The 13,953-nt window shown below is 36.7% G+C and overlaps 2 protein-coding genes across 3 annotated transcripts in view; one reads left to right on the top strand and one right to left on the bottom strand.

The window, feature by feature from the left end:
- Window positions 1-13,953, bottom strand: part of LOC139151902 (probable endonuclease 4) — a 577,101-nt gene that overhangs the window by 149,834 nt on the left and 413,314 nt on the right. The gene's annotated exons all lie outside the window — the stretch shown is intronic.
- LOC139151893 (zinc finger ZZ-type and EF-hand domain-containing protein 1-like) overlaps window positions 1-13,953 on the top strand; it is a 107,337-nt gene that overhangs the window by 31,938 nt on the left and 61,446 nt on the right. Inside the window, exons 19-30 of one of the 2 annotated variants that reach the window (XM_070724928.1) lie at window positions 3,850-3,912; window positions 4,788-4,947; window positions 5,252-5,353; window positions 6,839-6,874; window positions 8,272-8,378; window positions 8,634-8,760; window positions 9,591-9,738; window positions 10,287-10,357; window positions 10,906-11,010; window positions 11,739-11,804; window positions 12,645-12,804; window positions 13,150-13,271. In XM_070724928.1, the coding sequence (XP_070581029.1) occupies window positions 3,850-3,912; window positions 4,788-4,947; window positions 5,252-5,353; window positions 6,839-6,874; window positions 8,272-8,378; window positions 8,634-8,760; window positions 9,591-9,738; window positions 10,287-10,357; window positions 10,906-11,010; window positions 11,739-11,804; window positions 12,645-12,804; window positions 13,150-13,271 (1,267 nt within the window). The remainder of the gene's footprint in view (window positions 1-3,849; window positions 3,913-4,787; window positions 4,948-5,251; window positions 5,354-6,838; window positions 6,875-8,271; window positions 8,379-8,633; window positions 8,761-9,590; window positions 9,739-10,286; window positions 10,358-10,905; window positions 11,011-11,738; window positions 11,805-12,644; window positions 12,805-13,149; window positions 13,272-13,953) is intronic. The other variant, XM_070724929.1, reaches the window with a different exon arrangement.

The following is a 13,953-nucleotide window of genomic DNA, read 5'->3' as shown; positions in this document are numbered from 1 at the left end:
CGTGTATGTCATTTTAGGTTCTCACATGAGTCAAAATCTATCATGCCAATCGTGCAAACCTATCGTGTAAGGTGCAAACCTAACATGTACGGACCTAAACGTCTAAAATGTCTAACGTGTATGTCATTTTAGGTTCTCATCATGAGTCAAAATCTATCATGCCAATCGTGCAAACCTATCGTGTATCGTGCAAACCTAACGTGTACGGACCTAACGTGTCTAAAATGTCTAACGTGTATGTCATTTTAGGTTCTCAACATGAGTCAAAATCTATCATGCCAATCGTGCAAACCTATCGTGTATCGTGCAAACCTAACGTGTACGGACCTAACGTGTCTAAAATGTCTAACGTGTATGTCATTTTAGGTTCTCAACATGAGTCAAAATCTATCATGCCAATCGTGCAAACCTATCGTGTATCGTGCAAACCTAACGTGTACGGACCTAACGTGTCTAAAATGTCTAACGTGTATGTCATTTTAGGTTCTCATCATGAGTCAAAATCTATCATGCCAATCGTGCAAACCTATCGTGTATCGTGCAAACCTAACGTGTACGGACCTAACGTGTCTAAAATGTCTAACGTGTATGTCATTTTAGGTTCTCATCATGAGTCAAATCTATCATGCCAATCGTGCAAACCTATCGTGTATCGTGCAAACCTAACGTGTACGGACCTAACGTGTCTAAAATGTCTAACGTGTATGTCATTTTAGGTTCTCAACATGAGTCAAAATCTATCATGCCAATCGTGCAAACCTATCGTGTATCGTGCAAACCTAACGTGTACGGACCTAACGTGTCTAAAATGTCTAACGTGTATGTCACTTTAGGTTCTCAACATGAGTCAAAATCTATCATGCCAATCATGCAAACCTATCGTGTATCGTGCAAACCTAACGTGTACGTGTACGGACCTAACCTGTCTAAAATGTCTAACATACATGTATGTCATTTTAGGTTTTCATCATGAGTCAAAATCTATCATGCCAATCATGCAAACCTATCGTGTATCGTGCAAACCTAACGTGTACGGACCTAACGTGTCTAAAATGTCTAACATGTATGTCATTTTAGGTTCTCCACATGACTCCAATTTCTATCATGCCAATCGTGCAAACCTATCGTGTACGAACCTAACGTGTCTAAAATGTCTAACGTGCAGACTTTTATAGTGTTTAGTCATGCACGTTTGCCTTACACGTTTGGGTTCTATAATGTACAATGGCATACAACTCCCCATAGCACGATAGCTTCAACAATGTGAAACGTGCATTTTTACCAACTACTGGCCATAGCTTGGCAGTGCCTCTACATTCGGCAACATTAAAAGTCTAGTAAATCTAAATGTCAAAGACCAGAGTAATTAAAATTTACCATGTCATTATGGGTATGAAGGGAGTTTCAGTAGCCATAGTGTCTGTAACACACGTTGCACAATTGTCATCAATTGAGCCATATGTTACAGGTCATAGATCTTCCATAAGTCCGCACTGAGTCAGCCATCATTTTCACATCAGTGAATAAATAATGATGCACAATTCAAATCAGTATGTTCCATAGTGAGTTTATGTATTAAAATAAATGTATGAGAGATCCACTGCAAAACAGATTCGATGTATCATAGACCCTAAAAACGTTTTAGGGTCTATGGATGTATCAACATAGCCATATTCTCATTTATAAATTGTGGCTTTCTTTTACTGACCTGTAAAATTATAAAGGGAACAATCGTAAAAATACCAAAAAAAATATTTGTATCATAGATTTGTTCTTTTTAGTTCCCACGGACGAAATCCGGGGGGACTTATAGATTGGGTCATGTCCGTCCGTCCGTGCGTCCGTCCGTCCGTCCGTCCGTCCGTTCACGCAGATATCTCAGACATGCCCTGGTCAATTTCTTTCAAACTTTGCACAAGGATAGTACCCTACCCCATACAGATGCACGTCGATTTGTTTCACAATGCAATCAAATTTGGCCGTGTTAGAGGACTTTTTAGTTTCCACCTCCATAGACTCTCATGTATAAGGCAGCTGTCCATAGACTCCCATGTATAAGGCAGTCCATAGACTCCCATGTATAAGGCAGTCCATAGACTCCCATGTATAAGTCAGCTCTGCATAGAATCCCATGTATAAGGCCAAGTAAAATAAAAATTTAGTTTCTCATCGTATTCATATAGCAAAAAGGATGCGGTGACACAGTTTTTAGCCCCACGGATGAAGTCCAGGGGGGCTTATAGATTGGGTCATGTCCCTCCATTCACGATGATATCTCAGATATTTTGACAAAATGTCACGTGACCTCGGTGACCTTTGACCTCAAATATACATATTTGTCCATAACTCAGTAACCACAAGTGCTACACCCTTCATATATGGTATGATGGGACACCTTATGACGCCACATATTGAACCTCATTAATTATGTGCATATCTAATTTTGAGCAAGCCAATAGAGCTAGAGGTCTGATTTTTGGTATATAGGGATAACTTAGCAATACAATTTTTTTGACAAAAAGTCACGTGACCTCGGTGACCTTTGACCTCAAATATACATATTTGTCCATGACTCAGTAACCACAAGTGCTACAACCTTCATAAATGGTATGATGGGACACCTTATGACGCCACATATTGTACCTCATTAATTATGCACATATCTAATTTTGAGCAAGCCAATAGAGCTAGAGGTCTGATTTTTGGTATATAGGGATAACTTAGCAATACAATTTTTTTTGACAAATTGTCATGTGACCTCAGTGACCTTTGACCTCAAATATACATATTTGTCCATAACTCAGTAACCACAAGTGCTACACCCTTCATGTATGGTATGATGGGACACCTTATGACGCTACATATTGTACCTCATTAATTATACGCATATCTAATTTTGAGCAAGCCAATAGAGCTAGAGGTCTGATTTTTGGTATATAGGGATAACTTAGCAATACAATTTTTTTGACAAGATGTCACGTGACCTCAATGACCTTTGACCTGAAATATACATATTAGTCCATAACTCAGTAACCACAAGTGGTACACCCTTCATATTTGGTATGATGGAAGACCTTATGATGCCACATACTGTACCTCATTAATTATGCACATATCTAATTCTGAGCAAGCCAATAGAGCTAGATGTCTGTTTTTTTCGTATATAGGGATAACTATAGAATAGAATTTTTTGATCAAATGTCATGTGACCTCTATGACCTTTTACCTAAAATATACGTTTTTGTCAATAAATAAGTAACCACAAGTGTCCTATGTCTTTTATATTTAGTAGGATGGGCGACCTTATGACAACACACGCTTTACCTCATTGATTATGCACATATCTAATTCTGGGCAAGCGAATCGAGCTAGATGTCTGATTTTTGGCATATAGGGATTAATTAGCAATATATTTTTTTTTTCAAAATGTCACGTGACCTCGATGACTTTTACCTTGATTATACATATATATGCATAACTCAGTAACCACAAGTTCTATACCCTCCAATTTTGATAGGATATTAGACCTTAAGATGTCACATCTTGTACATCATTATTATCCACATATGTATTTCTTGGCTGGCCAATACAGCTAGAGGTCTGATCTATTTTCCCGATTTAGAACCATAACTTAGACATGCCTCATGTGTTTCAAATTGGGAAAACAACATAGACCTATGTGCCCATAGATCTTAACATATACACTCCAGTGATACTTCTTAAAGACCACATTTACCTGCCCCATCAAGACTAATACTCCCGTATTTCAAGTGGGGACTATGTCATTGTCAATGACTTTTTCTTTCTGATTGTGTGATGGGGATTGCATTCTTTCTGTATGTTTTTCAGGTCTGCATCTATCGTTGGCAAAGCGGACAATCCTGTCGCATTCTTTACTTTTGAAGAAGACTGGTGAGTCATCGTAAAGATAAATAAAGTGAACTGAACTGTTAATGTAGAGGAAAATGTCTCTTCCTTCTTGGAAACCAAGAAACAATAACTACCACTGAAACTTCCAACATTTATACTTAATATCAGTGTCCTGTGAAAGCCATAGTTTTATCATCCTGTGTCTGTATCTGCAGCCCTGGTTATTTCATACATATGATGTTTCTGACTTTTTTATATGGTATGTGTTTGTCATGTGTGTCTTGAGTCTGTTACTTTGTATAGAACATGTTATGTACATGTATGTTTTGACAAGTTATGTATGTGGCATTTTTGTGTTATGAATCTGTATCTATGACTGGTTGTGTACATGGTAGTTGTTCATTGTGTACATCACATAGTATATTTTGCAGTATGCGTGTCAGTGTCTGTGATTATGTGTGTGGTAGTCGTTGAGTGTGTCTGCGTATGAGATATGTATGTGCATGGGTTTGTAACTGTGGATACTAGTATAGTATTTCCTTAGTGTGTCTATGGCATAGTGTGTATGAGGGTGTATTTGCATGTAATGTGTTTGTAACTGTAACTGTATGTGGCATGTATTGAGTATATTTCTGACAGGGTATGTTTGAGGGTGTACGTGCATGTGATGTCTTCATACCTGTGACTGTATGTGGCATGAATTGAGTATATTTTTGAAAGGGTACATGTGGAATATGCAAGTCAAATGTCTTCATTGATTACTGTAGGTGATATGTATAGTAAATTTGTGTGTATGTATTGGTTTGTCTCTCTTGCAAGATATGTGCTATGTTTGTGTCCAGGTGTTTGGCTCAGTCTTCTTGATCAACGTTATTCTGATGTCAGTTACACATTGTAAACTTTCACCTCATTCTTAGGGATGAAATTGACGTCGCCATGGATACATGCCAGACTGGCAAATACATCCTCATCAAGTTCCTAGGACCCAGAAGTGAAACTGCAGAGCGTCTCGGCGTCATTGGCATCAAGTTGTATGGCTATCATAGAAGTAGTGCTCCCATTGACAACATTAACTTGGTATGCTGTCTTAATCCTACCAGTTTCTGTTAAAATAATCGGAAAACTTTACAAAAGTCGTAGTGGATGTACCCTGAGATTCTCGTTTATTGGCAGGAGCTGTCTCCAAGTGCAGTTCATTCACTCATTTACAGTGAGAGTGCACTTTTCATCCCATTAAATATGGTATAATTATATTTCAGCCCATGAAATAATTAATACTTGTTCTCAATGTATGTCTGTGCATTTGTGTTTATAAGGGTATACATCAATACTATTTACTCACAGAGAATCACTCATACATAGTGTTGTCTATGTCTTACAGAATGCTGTGGCTCCTATGCCAGACAAGGTGGATGGTCTGATCACCTGTGATGTGTTGTTCCTGAGGATTTTACAGTTCATAGTTGACATGGGTAAAGACCTGGTAAGATGACAGCCATTTTGTTTCTTTCTCTAGGTTGCTGTGTGCATTGGTAGGTGTTGAGTGCCTCTGTAACAAGTTCTGCGTCCTCGTAGGTGTGTTCTGTCCCATAATGCACTTCCAAATTAGATTTTTAGAAGAGAATATTGAACTTTACTCTACTTCCGAGGGAACATTTAATTTGCTAGGAGCCATACTCAGAAACAAATCGCAATTTGCTTGTTGAATAGAATCACCAAAAGGTTTCCAGTATTTCTCCTTGAAGGCACCCAGGGACTTTAGCATGTATGAAATCAAAAATTTTAGGTCAGTAGTTGCCCCCGATTTTTCCCCAGGTAGTTTTGAAATAGCAGTGGCAATTTCAAGGTTGAAACTATGAGAGACGCTTTTCATTATTGATCTTTGAAACTAGGCTGAATTTAAAAAAAAGAAGAAAATCTCGTGATTGTGTGGTTCACAGATGTTGATAACATTAAACACAGAGAATTACTTTTTAAATCATATCTGTTGCTTTGTTTTGATACTCTACATTCTCAGTACCAATGTATGTGTACACTGGTACCATTAAAACAGAAGCTTAAAAATCTGGTTATGATGAGGGACAAATGCAAACAAATCAGTTTTATTTGTGTAGGTCTTGTCAACACTCATCAGTCACATGATTTAATCTTGCATACAGAAAAAAATTAATCAGCCATGGTGTGAGTTTTGAAAAAGGGAATTGATCTGCTATGATTTGATGAGAAAAAAAGCAAATTTATCTATCTAGGTTTGATTAGTAAAAAAAAAATCATCTGCCCTGATGTGATTCTACTGATTATACCCATTGAACCCTGCAATTATCTGAAGCACAGTAGACAATTATAAGCATTTCTGTTGAAAACAGTCACCAAATTTTGGATTTTATGGGAAAGTATGTTTTTACTGCTCAATAAATTGATTTTGTAGTCAAAAAAATTTGGAAGAAATAAACATCAGGATAAAATTCTGTTATAAAGATATATCTTGTATAAAAATTAAAAGCGTAGACTTCAGAATGATAATTCTCTGTATTGGTAACAAAACACTTTTCAAAAATGCTAGTGCAGTAATATTGCTAATATGTAGCAGAGCTATAAAATTCACCATTTCAAAAGCTCCATTCAGTGCAGGCTTCTGTCATACTACTACACTTGTGAAATATGTATGCCTATGTGAGCTGAACTTTAACATTTTGCAACACTAATCTATCACACTGCATATCCTTTCATAGACTGCATTTAGTACATGTATTAAACTTGGATGCATGGGGGCTTTCTTTCCATAACAGGTTTTCAATATTCCAGCTTGACTTGTTTAACACTTTTCCTTTCATTTCTGTAAATGTATGTGTCTGTACATTCTGTTCTGTCCCATGTCCTTTTTTGTATCATTTTTTTTCTGCACTTCCCTCTACTACTTCTGAATGATTTTTTTGTGACTATCGCTGTGTTGTCTGCACTGTGCCAGTGTGTCCATTCAAGCCCTCTAGAATCTCAAGAGCAGGTCAGTCTCCCATCATCCCACAACCCTACTCACCCCTCAAATCCCTTGCACATGGTATGACCCACTGTGCACAGTTGGGTTTGAATTCCCACTATAAAAAAGTATGTTGCTTGTAGCTCAGTGGCGATGTATTTTTACACAATGCTAGGGGTCATACCATGTGGAAGGGAACACCAACGGAAAAATAACAGAACTATTTTGTATATTTCTGTTAAGTCAGACATGTAGATTATACGTTATCAGTATCATAAGTTTCAAAGCAAGTTGTGTTATGTATGGTAAATTTTCTCTATACCTGACAAAAATCATAGGACGCGCATACTTTAATACTTTAAATGCTGAAAGCTTTTCCATCCAATAAATAATTAAAGTACTGTCACATCAAAAATTCCATCGTTTCGAGTCTAGTAGTGAAAAATTCATCTGAATATTGCCCGTCAAATTTGCAAAATTGACTGAATTATATTCAATCTGAGTAGAGCAAATGCCAAGTTTTCCTTTTTGATGAACACTTTTGGGAATAAACTTGGTATTTGCTGATTTGCACCCACAAGTGTTGCTGTATCAAAAAAAGTGCAATTGAAAGGAAATAATGCTCAACCAAGTATTGTCAGAAAAACTGGTTATGAGATGGCCTTTCCTTTGAGAAACAGAAATAAAATAATGAAAATCCTCATGGTTGTTCTCTATCCATAAGTGGGTCACTGCCAATTCCATGTGCAGAATTCCAACTTTGCCATACAAAGAATTGGAACTAGCCTTATATGAAATTACACTCATGAATTTTATTGTCAAAGAACGAATTTTGAGAAAATTATTTTGCATTTTTCAGCCAGTTTCAATACTTACAATTGAAAAAAAATCTGTGTGTAGGAGAACACGCTTTGGCCTTTATTTAGAAAGATTTAAGAGCTAAAGCCAAAGTGCTTGCACTGAAATTCAAGATAGTGTCATAGTGAGCATACAAATTAGTTCTGTATTTGTTTTCCACCATGCAACTTTTCCTGCATGTCGTTGGCCTGCCAGTTGCTGCGCCTGTACTGTGCCACCAGTTAATGCATAGAACTCTTGCAACACTCAAAAACAGCAGTGGACTTGTTTGTTGCCTGTGAAAGTTGTGCATTCTCCTCATTGGTGCTGTTCACTGTATCTTCAGTTTCATTGCAAGCAGCAAGATAAACTCATTTCCATCTTTGACGACCAACTACTCCAGACATTTTCAGCTCAGTGTCAAAATAGTGAAAGTGTTGTATTTTTTTTAAAGTCCTATCCTCACCATTGTTTTGAGCATGTCATTTTCCCCTGGCATCATGTAACAGCAGTCAAGTAATTATTTTCCACACTAGACCTGTGATTTAAAAAAAAAATTGACAATGTTATTATTATTATTTTTACAGGAGGATGTACAGAAGAAGAAGGATAAACAGCTGAGAGGAACAAGCCTTGACCTCAGTGGGGTCAACATGAGTTTGTTGGCAAAACTCTATTCAGAAATACCTTCAGGGTGAGTTTCATTAAATTTCCTTTTTGAAACTGGAAATCATAAATTGTAAATAGATAAACACCTGTCTCTACTTAAAGATGACTCTTCATTTATTATTGTAAATAATAATGGAAGAAGTTTGAGAATTTATGCACTTGTATCTTTGCCTCTGTTCCACTGGTGCATCAAACATACTAATTTGTAACAAAAGTATTTTAGTGTGCATCAAATTGTCCATTAATGCTCATTTACTATTATTATGGTTTCCTTTCACAGTGACAGTAACATGTGGATACATGCAAGAGTACTGACCTTTAAGTTAGTTCATCTGTGTCTACCTCAGCTTGTCAGAGAAATTGAAAAGTCCAACGAAATCCTTGCCAGCGACCCTGCCAAAGTCAAAGTTAGTTTTCTAATTTTTTCCATTTCTATATTTTTTACTTTTTGAATTAATTTTACTGTTACTATAACCTGTTATTTACTTGTGTGGCCATACAAGAACAAGGCAACCTGTCATTCTAGACTGAAATCTGTCCTTTGATATTTCAGTTATTTTAATATGCCTTGTTGAATATTGGGCTGAATTAGTTCTAAACTTTAAAACATGCTGAAATTACAACAAATAGTACCAGTTCTCGAATTTGATCATTTCATCGCGGATTTGGAATCAAAGTCACGCTCACTTAGTCATGGTTTAAGTAAGATTAGTTGTACTGAAATGAGGGAATTGAAGGCCCATTATAGCTGTATCCTTTTGCATTCACTTACCAAAAATACCATCCAATCTTCAGAGAGATGTTTTGGATTCCTGCTATTTGGCAAATTGTCTTCAAAAATATGCCTATTTCAATCCTTGACACTGATGGATTTGGTCTATCAAAGTCAGGTGCTTACACATGTATTTGTGGTGACCATATTTGAGTTGCACCAAGAAAACTATTTAGTTGTTAAAATCCAAGTTGTTCATTGCAAATGTTTGAAACATTTCTGTTGTCACACTTCAGTAAGCATTTTTACATTCGTTGCATTTTGATTGCAAACCGCCTTAAATCGAAAAAATATAACCAGATACAGCTAATGTGGCTTTAAAAAATCTACCTTTGATCAGATAAACACAGGAGAGAACATATATTTACCAGCTTTCTCTGTCACTAGTTCCTTCGGGCCTCCAGAGGGTGCCCCAAACTTCATTTAGTAGGTTTTCTTTGTAACTTGATGTTTTTTTCACATCAGGATTGTGAGAAGCAACAAGCTAAGGAAGAGCTGAAATGTGCCGCTAAGATGTTTGCAATCATACGGGATATAGTAGATGAATCAATGGAAGTAGAAGATTCACCTGTCTCACTGCTGATGGAAGCTGCCAAAAATGCTATCCTTGACGGTAACATTGTTTTCATATGTTGTACTTCTGCCGTCATATGTAATTCTGTAATCAAAAGTAACAGATTCCGTAACTTATTTTCTTTCATTGTTTAATTTGTATGTGTTTACTGCAATTTTCGTACTGCCTGATATATGTTAAAAAAGCAAATCTTCAGCTCGTCAACTTTTATCCAACCACCAAATGTAATAGGCCAATTACAACTCCAGAAGTTTAACCTTTTTACCACTGTAGTTTTAACAAAACTTATTGTTATAAATGGTAATTGTCGATCTGCATACAGAAAATTTGGGATGAACTAGTTAACAATAACTCCACATGTAAACTTCAAATGATCCTGTAAATGGCAGGACTCATTAAAAATAATGATGAGTTGAAATAACTGTCCAGCGCCTAGGGCACCTGATATACAGACAAAAATTTCCATCATCTAAATAAAATGAGAGAATTTGTCACAATATGTGGCAAGTTTGTGATATCTGTTTTATCTCAGATAAGGATGATCTGGTTTCAGTGTGGCCTAACAGAATTCTTCTTTCATATGGCAGGTGCTGCAGTTTTCTTTCCAAACAAAGAAACAAGAAGACATGAACTGTTCAGCATGATGCAGTATGTTATGGTGAGAGTGCAACTATTCTGCATCATGCCTATTAGGTTAGGGTAATAGTGCTTCCCTGCCATACAAGAAAGACTGAAATATCCGAATATTAATGTTCACAGCAACTTGGTTAAAAAGAGTGATGTCTGATTTAATTTACATAACAATTTATAATATGCATATTCATATGTTATGCAAATGTATCATTTGTTTTGTTATTATCATATGAATTAATTTTCTAAAAAAAGACAGTTTGGCCTATCCGCAAAATCCCCATATGAAAAACCCAGAAATGTGGAAAGAAAGAATGATAGACAATATTAAACCATTCATGTTTTAAAGTGAACATGTTTTTTTCCCCAAATGTTTGACCAATGTTTCAGGAACAAATTGTCCTGAAACAAGACATCTTCAATTGTTGAAGTGAAGGTGTTGTCCTTAAATAAATTTTTTATTAGTGTTTTATGAAAAGTAAGACAAAAAAATCTTCTTTGAAAGATTGGCCTCAGGGTAAAGGCTTTATTATTGCAACCATTCACAGTTTGTTTATTTTGTGATTTTTCTCACAGAATCCACAGGAGACGTCAGCTTTCCTGACCTTTAGATCGCTGTGTAGATATTACAGTAGTGTTGATCCAAGTGGATTGCTGGCACTGCCTGCCGCTTCTCCAAAGGTAAAGCAAACATTGCCATCTAGGTCACTGTACCTACACATCAATACTCATGTGTTGGAGCTACTAGTATGTTAAGGAGACTTGCCTCACCTGTGATGAATTTTTCTCTTTCTATCAAGTGGTTGTGGTTCACATCTGTAGAGATATATTCGGTGAAAAGTATGCCCAACTCTGAATATACATGTGGGTCAACCTAGCGTTCACAGATTCAACTCAATTTGAAATGTTATCTGTCCAGTGCCAATGTGTCACTGGAGTATAGTTATTATTATTATTGTTCAAATATCCAAATCATGGTTATCGTTGCCCGTTGCTTTAAAATTGCAATATTTCTAGAGGTAACAGGGGCAGAAAATGGGCCTGCAACTTTTTGTTACAAGAGGATTAATATGACTAACATTAATATCAATCCTGATAACAGTATGCTTGATATTGAAGAAAGTCATCGCAGACCACCAGCATTTTCTGTCACCAAAGACATACAATTTTCTCATCATCATGTACAGGTATTTCTTTAACTGTACCAGAGCTGCCCTTTCTCTGTACAAAAAGACACAAAAGACAGCAAACTATCAAAACATGAAGGCCTTTAGAATCCTATGTAGCCTGAATGCCTTCATTTTTTAGAGTAATTACATTGTAAACTTCACTATCAAGAAGTAGGTAGAATGCGGAATCAGTGCTCACTCATTTAACTGAAGTACCCATCTCTATTCTCTCAAAACCAGGAGGACTTTGACATTGAACCAGTCTTGTCAGTGATGGAAACTCTATTATCAGTTGCATTTAGAGAGGTAAGCTTCATCACATCAAACTGTCCTTTCAACATGTGTGCATTTTCAGTTATGGATTCCTTGTTCAGCCACAAGACGTAATGCCCTACTACTATCTGTCTAACTGTGTGATACCTGTGTGTGCATCTATATGTGTGCCCATTTCTGTCTGTCTTTCTCTAAGATTGGTTGCTAAGAACGCCCCTTAGATTTGGATGACATTTTATGCGGTGTTTGGAATTCACCATAACTTCTCAGCAGGTGTGTTTGGGGTATTATTTCACAATGGGTCAAACCCGGAATTCGAATGGACCACTGTACAAACAAACCCATGTGCACAAGCGTGCATAGAAATATATGTATATCCATACGCATTGTGTACATGTAGGTTTGTTTGTACCGCCATCTTTTTGGCATACTTGGTCTGTGGAACAAAGTGTGTCCTTTTTATTCTGGAGTAGAACCATTGATGAAGTTTTTGTAAAAGGCGCATCTTAAGAATTCATAGGAAAAAACATGGTTAACATATAATGGTGATCTCAAAGAAAAAGTCAAAATGCTTCTATCCTGGTTTTAGTGAAATTCTCACGATAACTTTATGTAGCTTTTCATATCGTATGATGTAAAGTTCAACTACCAGTCTGCAATTTGTTGTTGATGTTTACCTTTGGCAGCTCCAAAGTAATCTTACTGATTGCTGAGGATTATAATTTATATGTAATATTTTAAGGATGTGACTTTACACATCATCTATTTCATTCTAAATTCCCACACAAAGCACCAACCTTTCAGTGAAATCAGTCAAGCTGTACTATAGCTCATTGATACATGGGTCAACTGTTCTCTTTTCATTACTTTCAGTGTGAGGCCATTCTAGACGGCAAGGAGCTGAAGGACATGTCGTCCAATCTGGTACAGCTCCTGTGTGCCCTGCAGACCAGTCTGGTGTCATGGTGTTATGAACAGCTACAGTCAGACAATCCCGTGCACAGAGAACCTGCTGTCGCCATGTTGCTCAGATGTAAGTACTGTTTTTCTATTTTTCCGATTTATTGCTCTGATTTAACTTTGCAAGACAAGCGTGATTAATGAATCTGCTGTCATTCGTTGAATGTTGATACCGAAAATGCAAGATTTGAATTTCCACAACATAAAAAAGGGTGGAAAAGTTGTGGACTTCTTTCAGAAGTGAAGCGGAAAACAACCTTGCATTTTGTGACAAAAATGACTGTCACTGTGTTACTGAGATGCATACTTCTTGTTCATACCCATTAGAAAACCACAGCAATTATGGATGGTCACAACATTTGACAATGGTTTGCAAATCAGATTTATATAACTTTAAACTTTGCTTATTTTTGAACAGACGCAACCATGCTGAGTGAGAAGGCATGTACAATATTAGATCTACTGCAGAAGAAAGAAGACAAGGAGTCTCTAGTCAAAGCACTGGAGAGATCATTCATTGCTACTGCCCTCAGACAGATGGTTTGTCATGTTCTTTTTTTTTTTCAAACTTTTTCCAATGGGCTTTCAATATGATGGCAAAATATCATTTAGGTTTGGTCATCTCGAGGTCATGCCCTCCAAAGTAATGTTGACTAGCCCCTCTACTAAATCATTAGTTTGCCAGGACAATGTCTGTGTTACTAACTCAAAACAAAAACTTCAAAAATAACGCGTGTTTGAAATTCTGGAAACTGACCATATCTGGTTGATTTTATACCACTGACCATTTCATTGTAGCGCCTGCTGATGTAATTATTCATACATTGCAGTATTGAACAGCTATTGTGCAAATGCTTAGCTGTAATTGTTATCTCTGTTGGTGCCAAATTTCAATCCACACTGCCGAGTGTTTGAATGTGTCGTACCGTAATAGAAATGCAACATTGGACAGATAATTCAATTGATAGGAACTGATAGTTTGGAATTATGTGGTTGTAATTATATTCACATAATTCTTTCCAGCGTCCTTATTTTTGAAGTTAGGTTGGTGATATAGGAGCTGTCTTATAGCATTAACTGTGGCAGGTGTAACATCAAGACGACTTGCCTCAAACAATAGACCTCTATCATGATACTGTGTATTCACAGTTATTTTCTGTATTATTGAATTCTCAGGTCCCTGATATAATCATTTTCACATCAAAAATCTGAACTTTTTACC

This window comes from Ptychodera flava, chromosome 15 (genome assembly GCF_041260155.1).
Source record: "Ptychodera flava strain L36383 chromosome 15, AS_Pfla_20210202, whole genome shotgun sequence".
Taxonomy (NCBI): domain Eukaryota; kingdom Metazoa; phylum Hemichordata; class Enteropneusta; family Ptychoderidae; genus Ptychodera; species Ptychodera flava.
The sequence above is the reverse complement of the archived record's forward strand: the minus strand, read 5'-3'. Positions and strand labels throughout refer to the sequence as shown.